The sequence below is a fragment of the Gracilinanus agilis genome, chromosome 2, assembly GCF_016433145.1.
Source record: "Gracilinanus agilis isolate LMUSP501 chromosome 2, AgileGrace, whole genome shotgun sequence".
Classification (NCBI taxonomy): domain Eukaryota; kingdom Metazoa; phylum Chordata; class Mammalia; order Didelphimorphia; family Didelphidae; genus Gracilinanus; species Gracilinanus agilis.
This window is the reverse complement of record NC_058131.1, coordinates 650,987,710-651,005,526: the sequence shown is the minus strand read 5'-3', so window position 1 is coordinate 651,005,526 and position 17,817 is coordinate 650,987,710. Positions and strand designations below refer to the sequence as shown.

The 17,817-nt window shown below is 41.1% G+C and overlaps 1 protein-coding gene across 1 annotated transcript in view; it reads left to right on the top strand.

The window, feature by feature from the left end:
- The first annotated feature begins 4,614 nt into the window (after window positions 1-4,614).
- The window catches only part of CPN1 (carboxypeptidase N subunit 1), a 41,148-nt gene continuing 27,945 nt past the window's right edge, over window positions 4,615-17,817 (top strand). Inside the window, exon 1 of the mRNA XM_044665760.1 lies at window positions 4,615-4,859. Within this exon, the coding sequence (XP_044521695.1) occupies window positions 4,637-4,859 (223 nt within the window). The 5' untranslated portion in view covers window positions 4,615-4,636. The remainder of the gene's footprint in view (window positions 4,860-17,817) is intronic.

Sequence of the window (17,817 nt, the reverse complement as noted above, 5' to 3'; positions counted from 1 at the left end):
CCTGTACAGTTGGTAGGTCTCTGAGTACTTGACATCTTATTCTTCAAGGGGATACATATATACATACATCTCTGGGGTCTTCCAACCAGCATTCTTGACTTCCTTTATCTGATTAATATTACATTGACTTTACTAAGTTCCTGCCAGGGTTATTGAATTCTGGGCTTTGGGGGACAGGGTGAGGATGAGAGAGAAAGGAGAAATGTGTGCTCAAAATGAAGCAAATGGGATGTTCATCTCAGTGACAGCGTAAGTAATTTCATGGCTGATTACCAGGGAAGTTTCTGAATACTATATTTGTCCAGATGTGGCAGGCTTAAGAGAGCCTAAACAATGTTAAGAAAGTACACTCCATATCTGTTCTTTTGAACAAACTCTTAGTACCTATCTAACTGGAGAAAAATCCCTTCTACAATCAGACAAGTGGGTTCTTAGCCTTCGACATGAACTCTATTTTCATGATGGACTTCCCACTCCTGGCTCAGGTTCAGGCATAATACCAGTACTGTTTTGTTTTGTTTTTAAACCCTTCTGCCTTACAATCAATGCTGTATATTGGTTCCAAGGCAGAAGAGTGGGAAGGGCTAGGAAATGGGGGTGAAGTGACTTGCCCAGGGTCACACAGCTAGGAAGTGTCTGAGGTCAGATTTGAACCTAGGACGTCCAGTCTCTAAGGCCTGGCTCTCAATCCACTGGGTTACCCAGCTACTTTATGTACTGTTAATAGGGGCAGACTCTCTCCTTTTAGCTCTTTTCTACTCCTCACCCTCTCCCTAATAGGGAATATAGTTTTGCTGGAAGTCTGGGATAGACAAAGAAAGGATTTCCATTATCTTAGTATGAGGCTGTGCAAGGCTGAGATAGCTGCTCAGTAATCTCCCAGAACTATTTCCATGAATGGAGTCCTGGGGTAAGGATTCTCATTCTAATCTCCATGGAATGGGAACCGGCCCAGAGGACAGGGTCTTTAAGGGTGTGGTGAAAAACAAATTCTCCCTCCAAGAATAATGACCAAATAGTCCTTCAACTTGGCAGGAAGGGGAAATTGGAAGGGAAGAAACTAAGGAGTGGATTGGAAACCACATCCTAGGAGCTGGAAGAGTCAATGAGATCCACCCCATAACTGAATCAGGCTACTTGAGTGCTGACTGGAAAATGGGAACTGTCTGCCCTCTGTCCTCTTTGTAAACACCTCCTCTAGGGAATAGAGATAGAAAAAAGGCCAGTTTGATAAGTGCTGCTCATTTTTTCAGTATGGGCAATTCAGTTTGAATCAACAAACATTTATTTATTAAGGGCCTTCTATGTGCAAGACTATGAGGCAGAATCCTCTGGGTGTCCTCACAATTCCAACAAAATCTTCTGCAAGAGGCGTTTTTTAGGGGTTTCTCCCCTCCCTACGTGCATAGCCAGTGCTTTCTCCCTGAGATTACCATTGATTTATACATAAACACTTTGTATGTGCAATATTTTGTATGTTCTCATCTCCACCTGAATGGGAGCACAATGAATGTTTGCTGATTTCCATAAGGCTAACCAAAGAATATTGGACTTGCTATATTACCTTTGCAAATCACTTTCATTTTCTGAGTCTTCTTGAATCCAAACCCAGTGCTCCATCCACTATACCACCTACCTGCCCAAGTCACCTCATTAGTCCATTTGAAAAGGGTTAGACCAGGTGGTCTCATAAGATCCTGTCCAACTCTAAAATTAGATCTGAGGTTTTCTGGTAATTCAAAGATATATAAAAGAACTTTAGAAGTCATCTAGTCCAAGCTCTTCATTTTGCAGATAAGGAAACTAAGGTTCAGAGAAAAGTGGACTGCCCAAGGGAGAATCAGAGACATAATTGGAACCTTCAAATCCAGGATCATTTTCCTCATTCTACAGAAAGGATTTTGAACATGTTTTGATCATACATGCTCATGAGCTAACATGAAAGAGGAGACAATGACAATGGTGGGAATCGACCATGTCTCACTTGATTGTTCATACTCCCTGAAGGTTGGTAAAAAGAACACAAATTTCAAAAATGGTAGTAAAGTTGGCATTTGATGTCTCTACCACTCATAGAGGATGGTGACCAGAAGGGGAAAGCAAGGGACTAGGGCTCTAGAGAATTCTAGAGAATTCATGGCTCCATCAACCAACAAGAAGACATGAGGGAGAAGAGGTGCATGCAAGGAGTGAGAGTGAAATAGCAACAGAAGCTTCATTAATAAAATTGTCACACTTATTAAATTGTCTGACTCATTATATCTAGATGGCCCCACAAGATAGTTCACATCCATTTGAGCCATCTAACACAATCAAGCATTCAAATATAATTTAGAGATCATTGAGGCCCTAAAAAGAAATGATTTACCCAAAGTCACACAGTATTAAGGGCAAGGTTTGAACCTAGGTTCTATAATTCCAGAGCCAGTGCTTGTTCCTTCAGTTTATGCCTTGAAAAATGCCTTATTGCTGCTTCTCACTAGGAACAGTGACCTCTGGACTCCAGAATGACCTTCAGAGACTATCTCCCTCCTCCAGGATCATGCCTAGTTAATCCACTCATCAGTTAAGCTTTCAGGATATTGTCCTATTGGAATGTAATGTCACATGTATTTGTGTCCCTACTGCCTGGCCTAGTACCTGAAACACAGTCATTTAGTAAATGTTAATAAGTTCACTCATTCATTCATCCTTTCATCTATCCATTCATTCTTTGCTTCTTTCCTGTGAAAAAGCATTTAGTGGTGGATGTTATGTTAATCCAGAAGCAATTTGCATGTGAATTTTCAAAGCAGTAGACTATTCACTACCATTTCTCTACTACTACTACTACTTACTACTTCTACTAATTTCCTTCTCTTCCTCCTACCTACTACTACTACTATTTACTACATTTAAATAGTGCTTTGAGGTTTGCAAGGCATTTTACATGTTATTTCATTTATAATATATTGGGAGGTCAGAGTAGAGAGGCAGCCACTCATAGTGGATAGAGGACTAATCTTATAAATCATAATGACCTGGGTACCTATGTGCTACAGTGGGCAAGGAATACCTGACTTCAAATTGGGCCTCAGACACTTACTAGCTACATAACCCTGGGCCACTCATTTAACCTCTGGCTGCCTTAGTTTCTTCAACAATAAAATGGGGATAATAATAGCACCTATTTCCAGGGGTTATTGAAGGGAGCAAATGAGATAATATTTGAAAGGGATTTAGCACATGATAGGAGCTTAAAAATATTTTTTTCTTCATCTTCTTCCTCCCTCCCTTCTTTCCTCTTTTCCTTCCTTCTTTCCTTCCTTCTTTCCTTCCTTCCTTCCTCCTTTCCTTCCTTCCTTCCTCCTTTCCTTCCTTCCTCCCTCCCTTCCTTCTTTCTTCCTTTTTTCCTTCCTTCCTTCCTCCCTCCATTCCTCTCTCCCTCCCTCCCTTCCTTCCTTTCCTCTTTCTCTTCCTCTTTCTCTCTCCCTTCCATTCCCCCCTCACTTCTCCTTCAATCTTTATGACCATATACAAGATATGGAATCAGAAAAACTGGGTTCGGATCCCAGCTCTGGCATCAAATTATTTCTATGACCTTAAGCAAGTCATTTAACTTCTCTGGTGCTCTGTTTCTTCAAATACAAAATAAGGTTATAGGACCAGTTGCCAGATGATCAAGCTGAATCAGCCAGTGATCAGTTAGTTGAAGGAAGGAATCATGCTTAGCCTAGAGAAAACACTCAGGAGGGATCCAGAAAGCAGTATCTGAAGGGTTGTCCTAAGGAGGAAGGATTGGATTTGTGCTGATTGGTCCTAGAGTCCAGAGTAAAGAACAGAGATGGTGGAAGCTGCAGGGAGTCCTGTCAGGAAAAACCTCTAAACAATGAAAGCTGTCCAAAAGTGTAAGAGTCTGCTGCCTCATGGTGGGTTCCCCGTCTTAGGAGGTCTTCAGGTTAGATGACTGTTGGGTGTATTAGAGTAAGGAGTCCTTCTGTACAGGTTGAATTAGAAGGCTCTTGATGTTCCTTCCCACTCTCTCAAATTCAGTGATCCCTATGATCTCTAAGTTCCCATCCAGACTTAAGTCCAAAATCTAGGAAATTTTCTGTCCTTTCTACATCCATAAAAGAATTTCCCATACTGTGAGTTCCCCACACCAAAGAAATCCCAAGCCTGGCTCATCCCCTCATCTCCCACTCCTCCCCCAATGGATAATTTGTTAAAGCTGGTTTCCTGAGCTATTTTAATATAACTCACTGGAGTTCTCAGGACAAATTCCCACCCACCTACCCCCCCAACTTTCCAGGAGTCAAAGGGTTATGAGCAACTCCAAAAGCCTGTTTACACGGTAGTTAATCAATGAACCAGAATCAGTGAAACCATCCAAGTCTGGGGAAATGTCTCTAAAACATTTCCCGGGGATCTGGAGGGGGAGGAGATATTGTTGGGTCACTCCCAGCTATCACTCATTCCAAACCTGGAGTGGAGGAGGGATTAAAAGGCGGGCCTGAACTCCCCTTCTGGCTTCAGTAGGGCTCAGGCTTTTCCCAGAAGCTGGACCAAACACACTTGGGTGTCCTTGGATTCTGACAGAAAGAGAAGTCAGGGCTGTAGAAGAAGAGGCTGTCTCTGAAAAAAGAGGGCCAGGAAGATGTCAGAAGTGCCTTCAGTCCTTTGCAGGCTCCTCTTGCTGTTCAGTGGGGTGGCTTCTGTGACATTTCACCATCATCGCTATGATGATCTCATGAGGACCTTGTACAAGGTACATAATGAGTGCCCCCACATCACTAGGGTTTACAGCATCGGGCGCAGTGTCAAGGGAAGACATCTCTATGCCCTGGAATTCAGTGACTCTCCTGGAATCCATGAACTCTGTGAGTATTGAGCATTTTTTGTACATGGTACCAGTTGGGGGAGTTGGCCGCTGGGATTTCAAGGGCAGGAGCCCTGCCCAAAATAATATCTCTCTCCCACACATCACTAGGAACTGAAATTCACTCAGGTACTCCACCCAAGCTCAAAAATCAAGACCTTTCCTTGCAGGCTTTTTGCTCATCAAAATCTCCCTGTCCCACTTTTATTTCCTCAGGGCCTAGCTAGTCTTATTTTATTCCAGTTTCTCTGGCTTTGCTTAGAAACCTTAGCTGCATTCAGAAGTCTTAAGGGGCAATAGTGATGGTGCTGGGTTTCTGGGAAAGAAGAAGTAAGGGGGAAATAAATAGCCCTTTCCTGAAGGAAATTGACTTTTTGATGCCTTCCCTTTGAGCTTGAAAAAGAAGGGTTTTTTTCTTTGTATTGATGAATGAGCAGTCTTCAGTCACCCCAAGGTCAAGGAATGATCTCAAAGTCTTAAAGGAGGACAAGCAAAGCACTAGTATGGGAGAGAGTATGGTGGTTATTGGGCAAATTTCTTTAGAATTCAACAGTCTCACACACAATTGTTGCACTCCAAGCAGTTTCTAGAGCTCATTGGCCCAGTCTGATTGATTTCAGACATGCTAGAGGCGGAAATAGGAGGAAAGGATTTTCTTTTTTTTTTTTTTTTAAATTTTGAATATTTTCCCCTAGTTACATATTTCATGTTCTTTCCTTCTCCCCCAAATCCCCCTAACTCCCCTTAGCCAACTCACAATTCCACTGAGTTTTACCTGTATCATTGATCAAGACCTAATTCCATATTATTGATAGTTGGACTAGAGTTATCGTTGAGAGGATTTTCTTTATGGGAAGTCTAGAGTGGAGGGTGGGGGGTAACTAGTATAAATAGAGAGAAAGGGGAAAGGAAAAGGGAGGAAATAAAGGTAAAAATGAGCCATATACTGGGAAGACACTTAAATAAATGCAGGGGAAGAAGTAGAGATAAGGCTAAGAAGTGGAAAATATGCAAAATAGAGGATGGGAGAAGAAAGAAGAGTGATTGAAGAAAAAAGGGAGGGAAAAGGGGGCAGTTAGGTGGCTCAGTGGATAGTGAGCCAGGCCTAGGGACAGGAGGTCCTAGGTTCAAATCTGATCTCAGACACTTCCTAGCTGTGTGACCCTGGGCAAGTCACTTCACCCCCATTTCCTAGCCCTTAGCACACTTCTACCTTGGAAACCCATACGCAGTACTGATTCTAAGACAGAAAATAAGAGGTTTTGTTTTGTTTTCTTTTTTAATTTTTTTTTTAAACCCTTGTACTTCGGTGTATTATCTCATAGGTGGATGATTGGTAAGGGTGGGCAATGGGGGTCAAGTGACTTGCCCAGGGTCACACAGCTGGGAAGTGGCTGAGGCCGGGTTTGAACCTAGGACCTCCTGTCTCTAGGCCTGACTCTCACTCCACTTAGCTACCCAGCTGCCCCATGTTTTGTTTTCTTTTTAAGGGAGGAAATGGGGAAAAAAAAAAGGATAAGGAAGAGAGATGGCAGGTGGGAGGAGGGGAGGAAGAGAAGAGTTACCCGGGGAGTCTGAAGCTTTTGTGCCTCTGGGAAGCTTGCTTATGTTTTATAGACAATGACTTTCTTTCTTTCTTTCTTTCTTTCTTTCTTTCTTTCTTTCTTTCTTTCTTTCTTTCTTTCTTTCTTTCTTTCTTTCTTTCTTCCTTCCTTCCTTCCTTCCTTCCTTCCTTTTTAAAACCCTTACCTTCTGTCTTGGGGTCAATACTGTGTATTGGCTCCAAGGCAGAAGAGTGGTAAGGGGAGGCAATGGGGGTCAAGTGATTTGCCCAGGGTCACACGGCTGGGAAGTGTCTGATACCAGATTTGAACCTAGGACCTCCCATCTCTAGGCCTGGCTCTCAATCCACTGAGCTATCCAGCTGCCCCCTAGACAGTGACTTTCTAAAGGAAGATTCTAATCTTAAAAACACCATTTTCCTTTCTGTTCTTACAAGGCGCATTCTTCACTCCTGACTGGCAATTTGGCACAGACATAGCATAAAGTTCAAGACACACCGAAAGGATAAAGGTGCAAGGCATGGCCACTGAGAAATGTCTTCCGATTTCTGAGATTCTTTGATTTCTAGTTTTCTGATTCAGTGAGCCAAAAAAAATCTGGTTTCCAACCCGTATTTGGCACTTCTAGCTATGACTATAGACATATTTGACCTTTCTGAGCCTCAGTTTTCTGGTGTTTTAAATGGGGATAAAAGTACCTATATATATTATGCATGTGTATGTATATATGTATGTATATATCCAGTATATATTATTTAGTCAGCATTAAGATTCCGAAGCATTTAATCCACCTCTTACGTGCTCTGATGATTCAGGTCACCAGAGCATGTCTATATATTTCCCCTCTCTGGATTCAAGGAGAAACTGGGAGCAAGAAGCTTAAACTTTTGGTCTGTTCTTCCCTATTTCACTCCTCAGTGATAGTGCCCTAGTTTCATTTAACCAATTAACATCAATTCGTTTTTCCAAAGGGATAATTACTGAGAATATAGATCAAGAACAGAAGTACAAATATTCCTCCTCCTCCATGCTCTGCCTCTGGCAAATCCTGGTATGGACTCCAGCTCTTGGACTTCTGGGATTTGCTAATTCTGACCTTTCAGCCCTTACAAGGTCCTAGTCATTTCCTTGTGCTTATGGATGCAGGAATGGAGGGAGCTGGTGTATATAAAAGGCCTGAGGCCCCTTTCACCATTTGGAGGCTTAGTGGCATTTCTCAACTGAACACTGTCCTTGAGGAAAGAAAAAAATACCTTTGAATACATTCTCAGTTCTTAGCATCCAATCAAAAAGGCTTCTCTCCTTCATTTGGTCAGTGTATTGGAAACCAAATTCCTGAGTTTCTCTGAATTGGGAAGTAAAGCAGTTACCTTAACATACTCCAGATTCTTTTATGTGGGCTGACAATGAAGAATGAGTTTCCAAGGGCCAGTCAGTCACTACCTATTATTCATTCAACTATGTTGATTATTCTCAAACATTCCAACTTGGATATCTTGCTATTAATTAATAGTGTCTAAAATCAAACTCATAACCTTCTCCCTCCTTTCCCCACAACGCAACTTGCCAATTTGTTCAGCAATAACACTTTTATTTGAATCCCTTGAGTTTGAAACATTGGCTCCATCTTCAACATCCCTTATTCTTTCATCTATTATTTCAGGTTCAACTTTTATAATTTCTCCAGAATACCCCATAGATCCTCTTCATTCCTATTACTACCAGCCTAGTCCAATCCCCATTGGCTTATTCCCTGGGTTATTTCATTCTTCTCACCAGTCTGCCATTACCAGAATGATTTGTAGATTTAGAAATGGATGAGACCTCAGAAGTCATTTTGCCCAATTCCCGAACACCAATCTTGAGTGCTCCAAGCCAAGCCTGAGGCTTGCCTCAATTCCTGCACCTTTGTTGCAGACTTAGGTGGAGAAAATCTCAACTCTTCACAGGGGGTCCACTAAATGTATGTAACCTCAATTGGATTTTCACTGCCTCCAGGAAATCCTACTATACCTCCCTTATCAATCTCTCTGCCTACAAGCACACTCATGACTCCCTATTCTGAAAAATCCTCACTTGTTCCATCATCCTATATTTCTTCTGCTTTTTGTAGCTAAACTTTTTATGAAAAGGCCATCAATGATAGGTGTCTTCACTTTCTCTCCCCTCACTCTCTGATTTCCACCAACTTCACTGCTTCAGTATCTCCTGAATATGCCCCTTTCTCTCTTCTTCACACTTCCACCCCTCTGGGGCAGGCCCTCGCATGGATTATATTGTAATAGCCTTCTAGGGCAGTAATGGGCAAAGTTCTTAAAGAGAGGGCCAAAGGAAAGGAAATGCTCATCTGACAGTCTGTTTCTAAGGCAACTCTTTTGAAGTTTCATTGTATTGTATCCTACTCATTGTATTTGTCAGATTAGGAATAATGTCCCATGGCCAGATAGAATATTTCAGGGGGCCACATCTGGCCCGTGGGCCACAGTTTGCCCATCACTGTTCTATCGGGTTCCACCTGCTTCAGGACTACTCCAATCCATCCTCCAGCTACCAAAGTGATTTTTCTAAAGTACAGGTCTGACCATGTTATACCTCCTGCTCAATAAACTCTGTTGGCTTCCTATTGCTTCCAGGAGCAAATACTCTGGAATACTCTGGCATTCAAAGCCCTTCGTAACCTAGCTCTCTCTTACTTTTCCAGTCCTCTTACACCTTACACCCCAACATATACTCTTTGATGCAGTGGCACTGTCCTCCATTTCTCCTGCAGGCATTTGGTGCTCTTGCTTGAAAACTCTGTACCTCTTCCTGCTGACCTCTCTGGCTTCTTTTAAATCCCAAATAAAATCCCACCTTCAACAAAAAGCTATCTCTAACCTCTCTTAATTCCAGTACCTTTCCTCTGTTACATAACTCTGCACATAACTTGCTTTTGAAATTTTGTTGATCTTTGAGGGCTGGGACTATCTTTTGACTCTATATCCTAAGCACTTAGTAGGTACATTAGACTATAACAATCCTTGAGATAAGAGCCATTCTTATGCTTTTTTCCTCTATCCTCTAGCATAAAACTTAGCTGATGATGGGTTTTACTTAATAAATGGATGTTAAATAAATGAAGAGAGCCTTACTAAGAGTCAGATTGTGAGTCTGAGGTCATAAGTGTGTGTGTGTGTGTGTGTGTGTGTGTGTGTGTGTGTGTCCTTGATTCTTCCATGAATAGCTTAGATTCTTCCCTGCTGCAAAGGAAATAACTTTTTACCTTCCAGAAACTTACTATCATGTGCCAGGTACAGATGGCACCTAAGTTCTGAAAACCCTAAACCAGAGATGTAGCACTATTTCTAAAACAAATAGAGGAATCAATTGTGAATGGCTCCAATAACATATAGTATGAATTTCAGAGAAATGCTGAGGGAGCTTAGAGTAAGAATTGACCCAGAGGAAGTTCATTGGAGAAAGCTCTGTATAGGAAGTGAAAGGAATGGCCTGGAGTTTAGATTTAGGTTTGAGCCCTATTCAGAAGGAAATTGAAACCACAAGGATCTGGATATAGGAAAGGAAGGAAGCAGATGCCTGAGGGTTGAACCTTTAAGTAGAACATCTAGAAAATGGAAGAGAATTAGAGAGTGGCCTAAAAGAAGAGACCTAACAGTTCTACCACAGAAACCAAGGGAAGACAGAATTTAAAGATGTGGCTGGTCAAGAGTGTCCCAAGCAACTGAGAAGTCCAAAAAAAGATAAGAACCGAGAACAGTCTATAGTAGTGTGTTGGGCCAAGAGAAGGTGAAAGGATCTTGATCCAGAAGGAGGATTTTAGATATCATAATCTGACCCCATGCTTTTACTAATATCTAAGAGGCCAAGTGATTTACCAAAGGTCAAAGAGGTGTAAAGAGAAATGTTATGATTTTCATAAGGAAGAGCAGGGTTAATAATAAGGAAGCCAGAGAATTCTGTAGAGAACAAAGGGAAAGGGTTGGAAGCATCTCCCACCAAAGAATTGTAAACCTGGAAAGATAGGAAAAATTCGCTTAGTTCCTAGAAAGAATTAATTGAGACTTCATTTTGCACAGGCCTCTCGGATCTCTCTCTTCTTCCTGGCTGCTTGTTAGAATGCTAACCTCCTTCAAAGCTCATCTCAAGCAGCACTTTCTATATGAGGCTCTTCCTAGTCTCCAGGATGTTTTTGTGTCTCCCACCCCTAAAAATCACTTTTAATTTACTTTGCATCTGTTTTGAATCTACTTATGTGTACATGTTGTTTCCTGATAGAATGAGCTCCCTGAGGGCAAAGGCAATTTTGTTTTTGTCTTTGTACTCATGGAGTATATAGGAGGGCATTAATAAATGATTGCTCATTGGTTGGTTTGTTGTGGAAAATGTCCTGGCAAAAAAAGAGCAGATTCTGGACTGTTGTCAATAAATGGGGGCAGGTAGGGGACTTATTGAATACAGAGCCAGGCCTGGAGATAGGAGGTCCTGGGTTTAAATCTGTCCTAAGCGACTTCCTAGCTATGTGACTCTGGGCAAGTCACTTAGCCTCAATTGCCTAGCCCTTGGAATGGAAGCATGGATTCCAAGACAGAAGGTAAATATTGCAAAAAAAATAATAAGTCAGTAAACATTTATTAAATACCTACTATGTGCCAGGCATTTTGCTGTGCTAAGTATCACATTTGATCATTCCTCAACATTGCTGTTACTGTGTACAATGTTCTCTTGGTTCTGCTTATTTCGCTCTGTATCATTTCACGTAGGTCTCTGTAGTTCTTTCTGAAATCCTCCTGTTCATCATTTCTGCAACATGGAAAATGGACTTTTAGCTAGCTTGCCCTCAAGCCTGTAATTATCACTTCTAATATCTAAAATAACTAAATAACAATTGTGCTGTTGCTAGAAAGGTCTAGTTCAGCTAAACAAGCAAACCACTGAGCAGAACCAAGATGGTTCTTGCCCCAGATGGCCTCCAAAGCAATCCCAACCCGGGAACTGCAAGCAGAGTGACCTGCTTACTTCAACCCCCAGGAATCAACCATTTAACTGCTTTCCCACTATTCCTTCACCCAGAGTTCTCCAGAGGGGGTCCCCTGGAATTCTGGGTGAGGCTTGACCTTATATCTTGCAGGAATTCCACCCTGCCATTTTCCATGTTGCATTTCTTAAGCACAATAGTATTCCATCACCATCATATAGCACATATTTGTTTAGCCATTCCCCAACTGAGGGAAAACCCTTTAGAGAAACTATAATTTTTTGAAGAAATCCATGCTTCTGGGTCTTGGCAGGCCACATGGGCCTAAATTATTTGAAGCTAACTATTACTTGCCATTAAGCATTTTGCTTTAGAATACTTTCTATAACCCAGATAGGAAATATAATAAGAAATCAGGAAGATAGATGGAGGGTCAAAAGTTGTTGAAATTTGGCATAAGAGGTTTCTAGCAAAAGCAACCAAAGTGCAAAGTTTCTCCTGACTTCCTAAAAAAATAGCCAAGCCACAGGTCCCCTGACATAAAACAGAATGGCTCAAGTGACTTTTGTTTTTAAGGGAATAGATAAGGAATTTCACTGAGACAGTTGGCTCACATGGTGGCTAGATGACCAGTTCATAGGAGAAAATGTAAAAGAGATTCTCAGTCAGGTATGTATTGTACCAAGACAGAATCTGAGATTCTTTTTATGAACTCTCAGATACTATGATTCTCTAGAGGTGGCATTTAGGTAACAATTATCCTGGATGGAGCAGGAGGGAAAGGAAGAAGAATTGTAGCTAGCATTTATATAGTGCTTACTATGTGTCAGGGGGCAGCTAGGTGGCACAGTGAACCATGTACCACAGAGTAGCATGCCTGCAATTATAAAGACTCATCTTCCTGAGTTCACATCTGTACTCACCATCTTTGTGATCCTAGGTAAGTCACTTAATCCTGTTTGCCTTAGTTTTCTTAGTTTTCTTGAGGGATAGCCATAGTTTTAGGGGGGAAGAGGTGGTGGATAATCCAGCAAAAGAGACTGAGAAGGGATCTAAAGAGACCAGGCTGGAGAAAAAAATGGGAGAGAAGTATTTGTAAAATGAGCTGGAGAAAGAAATGGCAATTCCCTCCAGTATCTTTGCCAAGAAAACCCCCAATGGAGTCACGAAGAATTGAACATGACTGAACAACAAAATGCCAAGTACTATGTGAGGCATTTGACAAGTATTATCCCATTTAATGCTCACAATAACCGTGTGAGGCAGGAACTGAGGAAAATCAATTTATGCTGTATCATTTAGCAATTATTATTCTGCAATCCATCCTTTTCCCCATTTCATCAAAACTCCATCTCTTGGGGCAGCTGGGTAGCTCAGTGGATTGAGAGCCAGGCCTAGAGACAGGAGGTCCTAGGTTCAAATCCAGCCTCAGACACTTCCCAGCTGTGTGACCCTGGGCAAGTCACTTGACCCCCATTGCCTACCCTTACCACTCTTCCACCAAGGAGCCAATACACAGAAGTTGAGGGTTTAAAATAAAAAAAAAAACAACTCCATCTCTTAACCTAGCTCAAAGAGACTTCTCTCAGTCCCAACTAAGGCAAGGTTGAGGAATGTGATCACTCCCGGTGTCCTCTTATTTACTTGTTTACTGCCCCTGGCTTTGTTTGTAGGTAAACTCCAAGTCTCCTGAGTTGGGGTGACTCCTGTCCTTGGTTATTCCTAATCAAAGTTAGGGGTAACATGTTCTCCAAGGGTAAGGCTAACTGGGGAGGGGGATCTGATTGGAGTGGGTTTGTTTTCTAGTTGTGATTACTAGAGGCAGTTGAGATCCATTGAGCTATTGTTGCTGTTAGTCCTCTCAGTGTCTTGACCCCATTTGGGGCTTTTTTGGCAAAGATACTTTGCCATTTCCTTCTTTGATTCATTTTACAGAGGAGGAAACTGAGGCAAACAGGGTTAAATTTCTTGCCCAGAGTGAAATAATGTCAATAAGGCAGATTTGAACTTAGGAAGATGAATCTTCCTGACTCCATATCCTGCACTTTATCCACTATACCACCTAGCTGCAATGACCTAAAATTCATACTATCTCATCAGGCCAGTTGTACACTCCGCTCTCGATGAACCCAGCTCCTTCTGCATGGATTTACGATTCTCTATATAACTGCACAGGCTTAAAGTTCTTATTCCTCCAACAGAAACTCTTAATATATTTCATTGCTATAATATTCTAATATACCAAACTATATCCTTTCTACTACTATGGTTAATATTCTATTATTATAACTGACATCTTATACACAGTTTGCTAACTGGGTCTAACTCTTTCTAAAACCTATAATTGTAGTTACTTATCTAAAGGATTACAGGTGATCACTTAGTTTATGATCAATAACATAAAGGAAGTAGAACAATTTTCCTCTCATAACAACGAGCATTCCTGGTCAGCTAGGTGGCTCAGCAGATTGAGAAAGAGGTCTAGAGATGGGGGTCCTGAGTTCAAATCTCAGACACTTCCTAGCTGGGTGACCCTGGGGAAATCACTTAACCCTTTTTGCCTAGACCTTGCTCTTCTGTCATTAGAGTTGTTTCTGAGACAGAAAGTATGGATTGAAAAAGAAAAAGACACTGTGGGACCTCTCTCGGGGTCTTTTAGTTATTGTGAAAGAGAGCCTAATTTCATGGTTATTGGTAGCCTAACCAACAAATTCATCGTGCTCAGGTGCCTGGGCTTTTGCTGTTATTAAAATGATATATTTTTCTAGAGAGAGAAAATTTGCCTCAACATCATTTTTACTTGCTACAATTCTATTAGAGGAAACTGAGGCTTACTTTGAGTTGAGTGACTTGTCTGAGGTCACACAGCTAGTAAACGTCTGAGGCTGGATTTGAATTCTGGTCTCTCTGACTCCAGGTCCAGCATTTTATCTATTGTTCCATCTAGCTTCCAAGAGTATTGGACTTGGACTCAAGAAGACCAAATTCATATCTTGTCTTAAATACTTCCTAGCTGTGTGACCCTGGAAACAAGTCATCTAACTCCTTCTAACTTCAGTTTCCTCATCTGTAAAGTGGCTTAAATCATTATCGAAAAGAGTGTAGGAAAAGTGGAAGGCCAGAACCAAGTTTTGAGGGATATCCATAGTTTTAGGGGGCAAGGGATGGCGGATGATCCAGCAAAAGAAACTGAGAAGGGATCTGAAGAGACCAGGAAGGAGAAAAAATGAGAGAGAAATATCATAGAAGCAAAGGGCAGAGAGATTAGCCACCAGGAAGGAGGGCTTAATGGTGTCAAATATTTCAGGAAGGTTTAAAAAAAAAAAGATAAGGATGATTAAGAGAGCCTGGGCAATTTGGAGAAGAGACAGTTACTGGCAGGATTGTTAGAAGCCAAACCACAAGATTCTAGGATGTGCCTGGGTGGTGAGGAGGTGGAGTCAGTCAATACAGAAGGTGATCTCACTAGTAGTAGCTGTGTATGGAAAGGAAGAAGAGATTGGTTTGAGGGAACGATGAAGTAAAGATGAAGATTGGAAAAAAATAAGGTTGGGAATACCTGAGTCAACAGATTGATAAAGGTCGAAGAAGACAGAGCAAATATAGATGAGGCAAGTTTCTGGAGCAACACAGAGGAAATGAAAGCAAGAACATAAGGAGACTCTTTGACCCAGCCTGTGAGGTTTGTACCTTAAAGAGATAATAAGGAAAAAAGACTTGTACAAAAATATTTATAGTTGCACTCTTTGTGGTGGCAAAAATTTGGAAAATGAGGGGGTGGTATCTGATGGTGATGGAATACTACTGTGCTCAAAGGAATAATGAACTGGAAGAATTCCGTGTCAACTCAAAAGACCTCCAGGAACTGATACAGAGCGAAAGGAACAGAACCAGTAGAACCTTATACACAGATAGATATACTGTGGCACGATTGAATGTAATGGACTTCTCTACTAGCAGCAATGCAATGATCCAGAACGGTTCAGAGGAACATATGAGAAAGAACACTTTCCACACCCAGAGAAAGAACTGTGGATACAGAAACACAGAAGAAAAACACGATCGATCACATAGTGCAATAGGGACATGATTAGGGTTTTGATGTTAAAAGATCATTCTGCTATTAATATGAATAACATGGAAATATCTTTTGAACAATGATACACATATAACCCAGTGGAATTGCTTGTCAGTTCTGGGAGGAGGAAAGGAAAAGAGGAGGGGAATCACGAATCATGTAACCTTGGGAAAATATTCTAAATTTAAAAAAACAAAAAAAAAAAAAAAAACAAGGAGAGAGACCTTTCTTATTGTTGGAGAGAGGGGCAAAGGAGGAAATGACTGACCCTATGAATATTTATTAAGATTTGAGACCTGGAGCTGATAGGTGGCTCAGTGGATTGAGAGCCAGACTCAGAGACAGGGAGGTCCTCCATTCAGATCTGACCTCAGACACTTCCTAGTTGTGTGACCCTGGGCAAGTCACTTAGCCACCATTGCCTAGCCCTTATGATTCTTCTGCCTTGGAACTGATACATGAAATGAAAGGTAAGGGTTTAAAAAAAAGACTTGAGATAAAGAGTCTGACTTTTCTTAGGAAAGTAGGAGGCAAAGTTGTTTCTGAGGTTAGGGATGGGGAGAGAACTTATGTCTGAACCCCATGAAAAGAAGATAATGTTTGCTACATCCCATTTGGGGAGGGTTAAAGAATCTGAAAGGATTTAATGAAAAGCTCAGGACCCCACAGAAGTTGTCAGTTCAGTTTAGTCCATTTGTCTCAGTTATGTTTGACACTTCATGATCCCGTTTGGGGTTTTCTTGGCAGAGATAATGAAGTGCCTTGCTATTTTCTTCTCCAGTTCATTTGACAGATGAAGAAACTGAGGCAAAGCTAAGTGACTTGCTCAGGGACACATAGCTAGTAAGCGTCTGAGGCCAGATTTGAACTCAGGAAGATGAGTCCCATAGAAGTAAAATAGTATTAATTTTGTGGCAGGCTCAGACCATACAGCAGCCTGGCTTTTTCTACATTTCAACTTTTAGCAGCCATGGAGTAGGATCAAAGGTGGGTGATAAGTATAGCCTATGTATGATCAGCAGGAGGGCAAGGGGATAAAGGATTTAAAGATAGAGAATAGAGCGGTTTTTGAAAAAAAAATGTTTAACCATAAGGGCAAGACCTCCAAGGAAAAGGCTCAGCCAGGGTGATGGACTAGAACAGAGGCCTCAAACATATGACTTGCAATACTCATGAATATTAGTCCTAAATCAGATTAAAATATAAATGGGAAATATATAGCAAAATAAATAAAGATACAATGGAACACAGATAATGTTAATCTGTGGTTTTCTAAGTCATCATATAGGCATCAGGGATTCTTGTGTATGATTTAGTGGTCCCTCTTTGTATTTGAATTTGCCTTCACTAGACCAGAGAACCTGGAAGTAACTAAATTACATTTATGTAAGGATACTTATTGTTACTTATTTGATTCTGTTGCTTACCCAGCTGGTGATCTCTATGCTCTTTTGTTATTGTTGTTCTGTTTGAGTGGTGTCTGACTCTTTGCTACCCCATTTGGAGTTCTGTCAAAGATACTGGAGTGGTTTATCATTTCCTGCTCCAGTTCATTTTACAGATAAGAAACTGAGGCAAACAGAATTAAGTGACTTGTCTAGGGTCACACAGCTAGTAATTTTCTTGAGGCCAGATTTGAACTCAGGAAGAGAGTCTTTCTGACCCCAGGCTGTTGTACTCTATCCACTATACCACTTAGCTGGTTATAAAAGAACATATAGACAGCTAGGTGCAAAGTAGATTAGAGTGCCTGGTCCGGAGTTATAAAGACCTGAGTTCAAATCCTGCCTCAGACTTGTACTAGCTGTGTGGCCTCGAGCAAGTCACTTAACCTTGTTTGCTTCAGTTTCTCATCTGTAAAATGAGTTGGAGAAGAAAATGGCTAACTACTCTAGTATCTTTGCCAAGAAAACGCCAAATGGGGTAACAAAAAAGAGTCAGACAGGGACTGAAAAACAAAAACAACACACTCTTTTATTTTTCTTTATTTTATTGTCTTCTTGAGATGATGGCCTCCAAATAAATCAGAAATTATGTATATTTCCCTAATTTTTAAAACTCCTCACACATATCTGTGAACCTTTCTGAGTGCCTAACAAATAGCTAAAAAACAACAACAACGAAACCTTGGGGCCTTTTTCTTTTTATTAACAATGATACTCCCTGCTTAAAACGAAAAGAAACAGATCCCTGTCTCTTTCACAATAGGAATGGGTTCAGGAGTGTTTAGGCATTCAAGGCAGGCTTTTATCAAAACAAAAGAGACATCAGAGCTCAGTCACAGAAGACAGGGGTCCAGAAACCAATTAAAAAGCTTTGATTTAGGTCTGGCTTACGTGTTGTT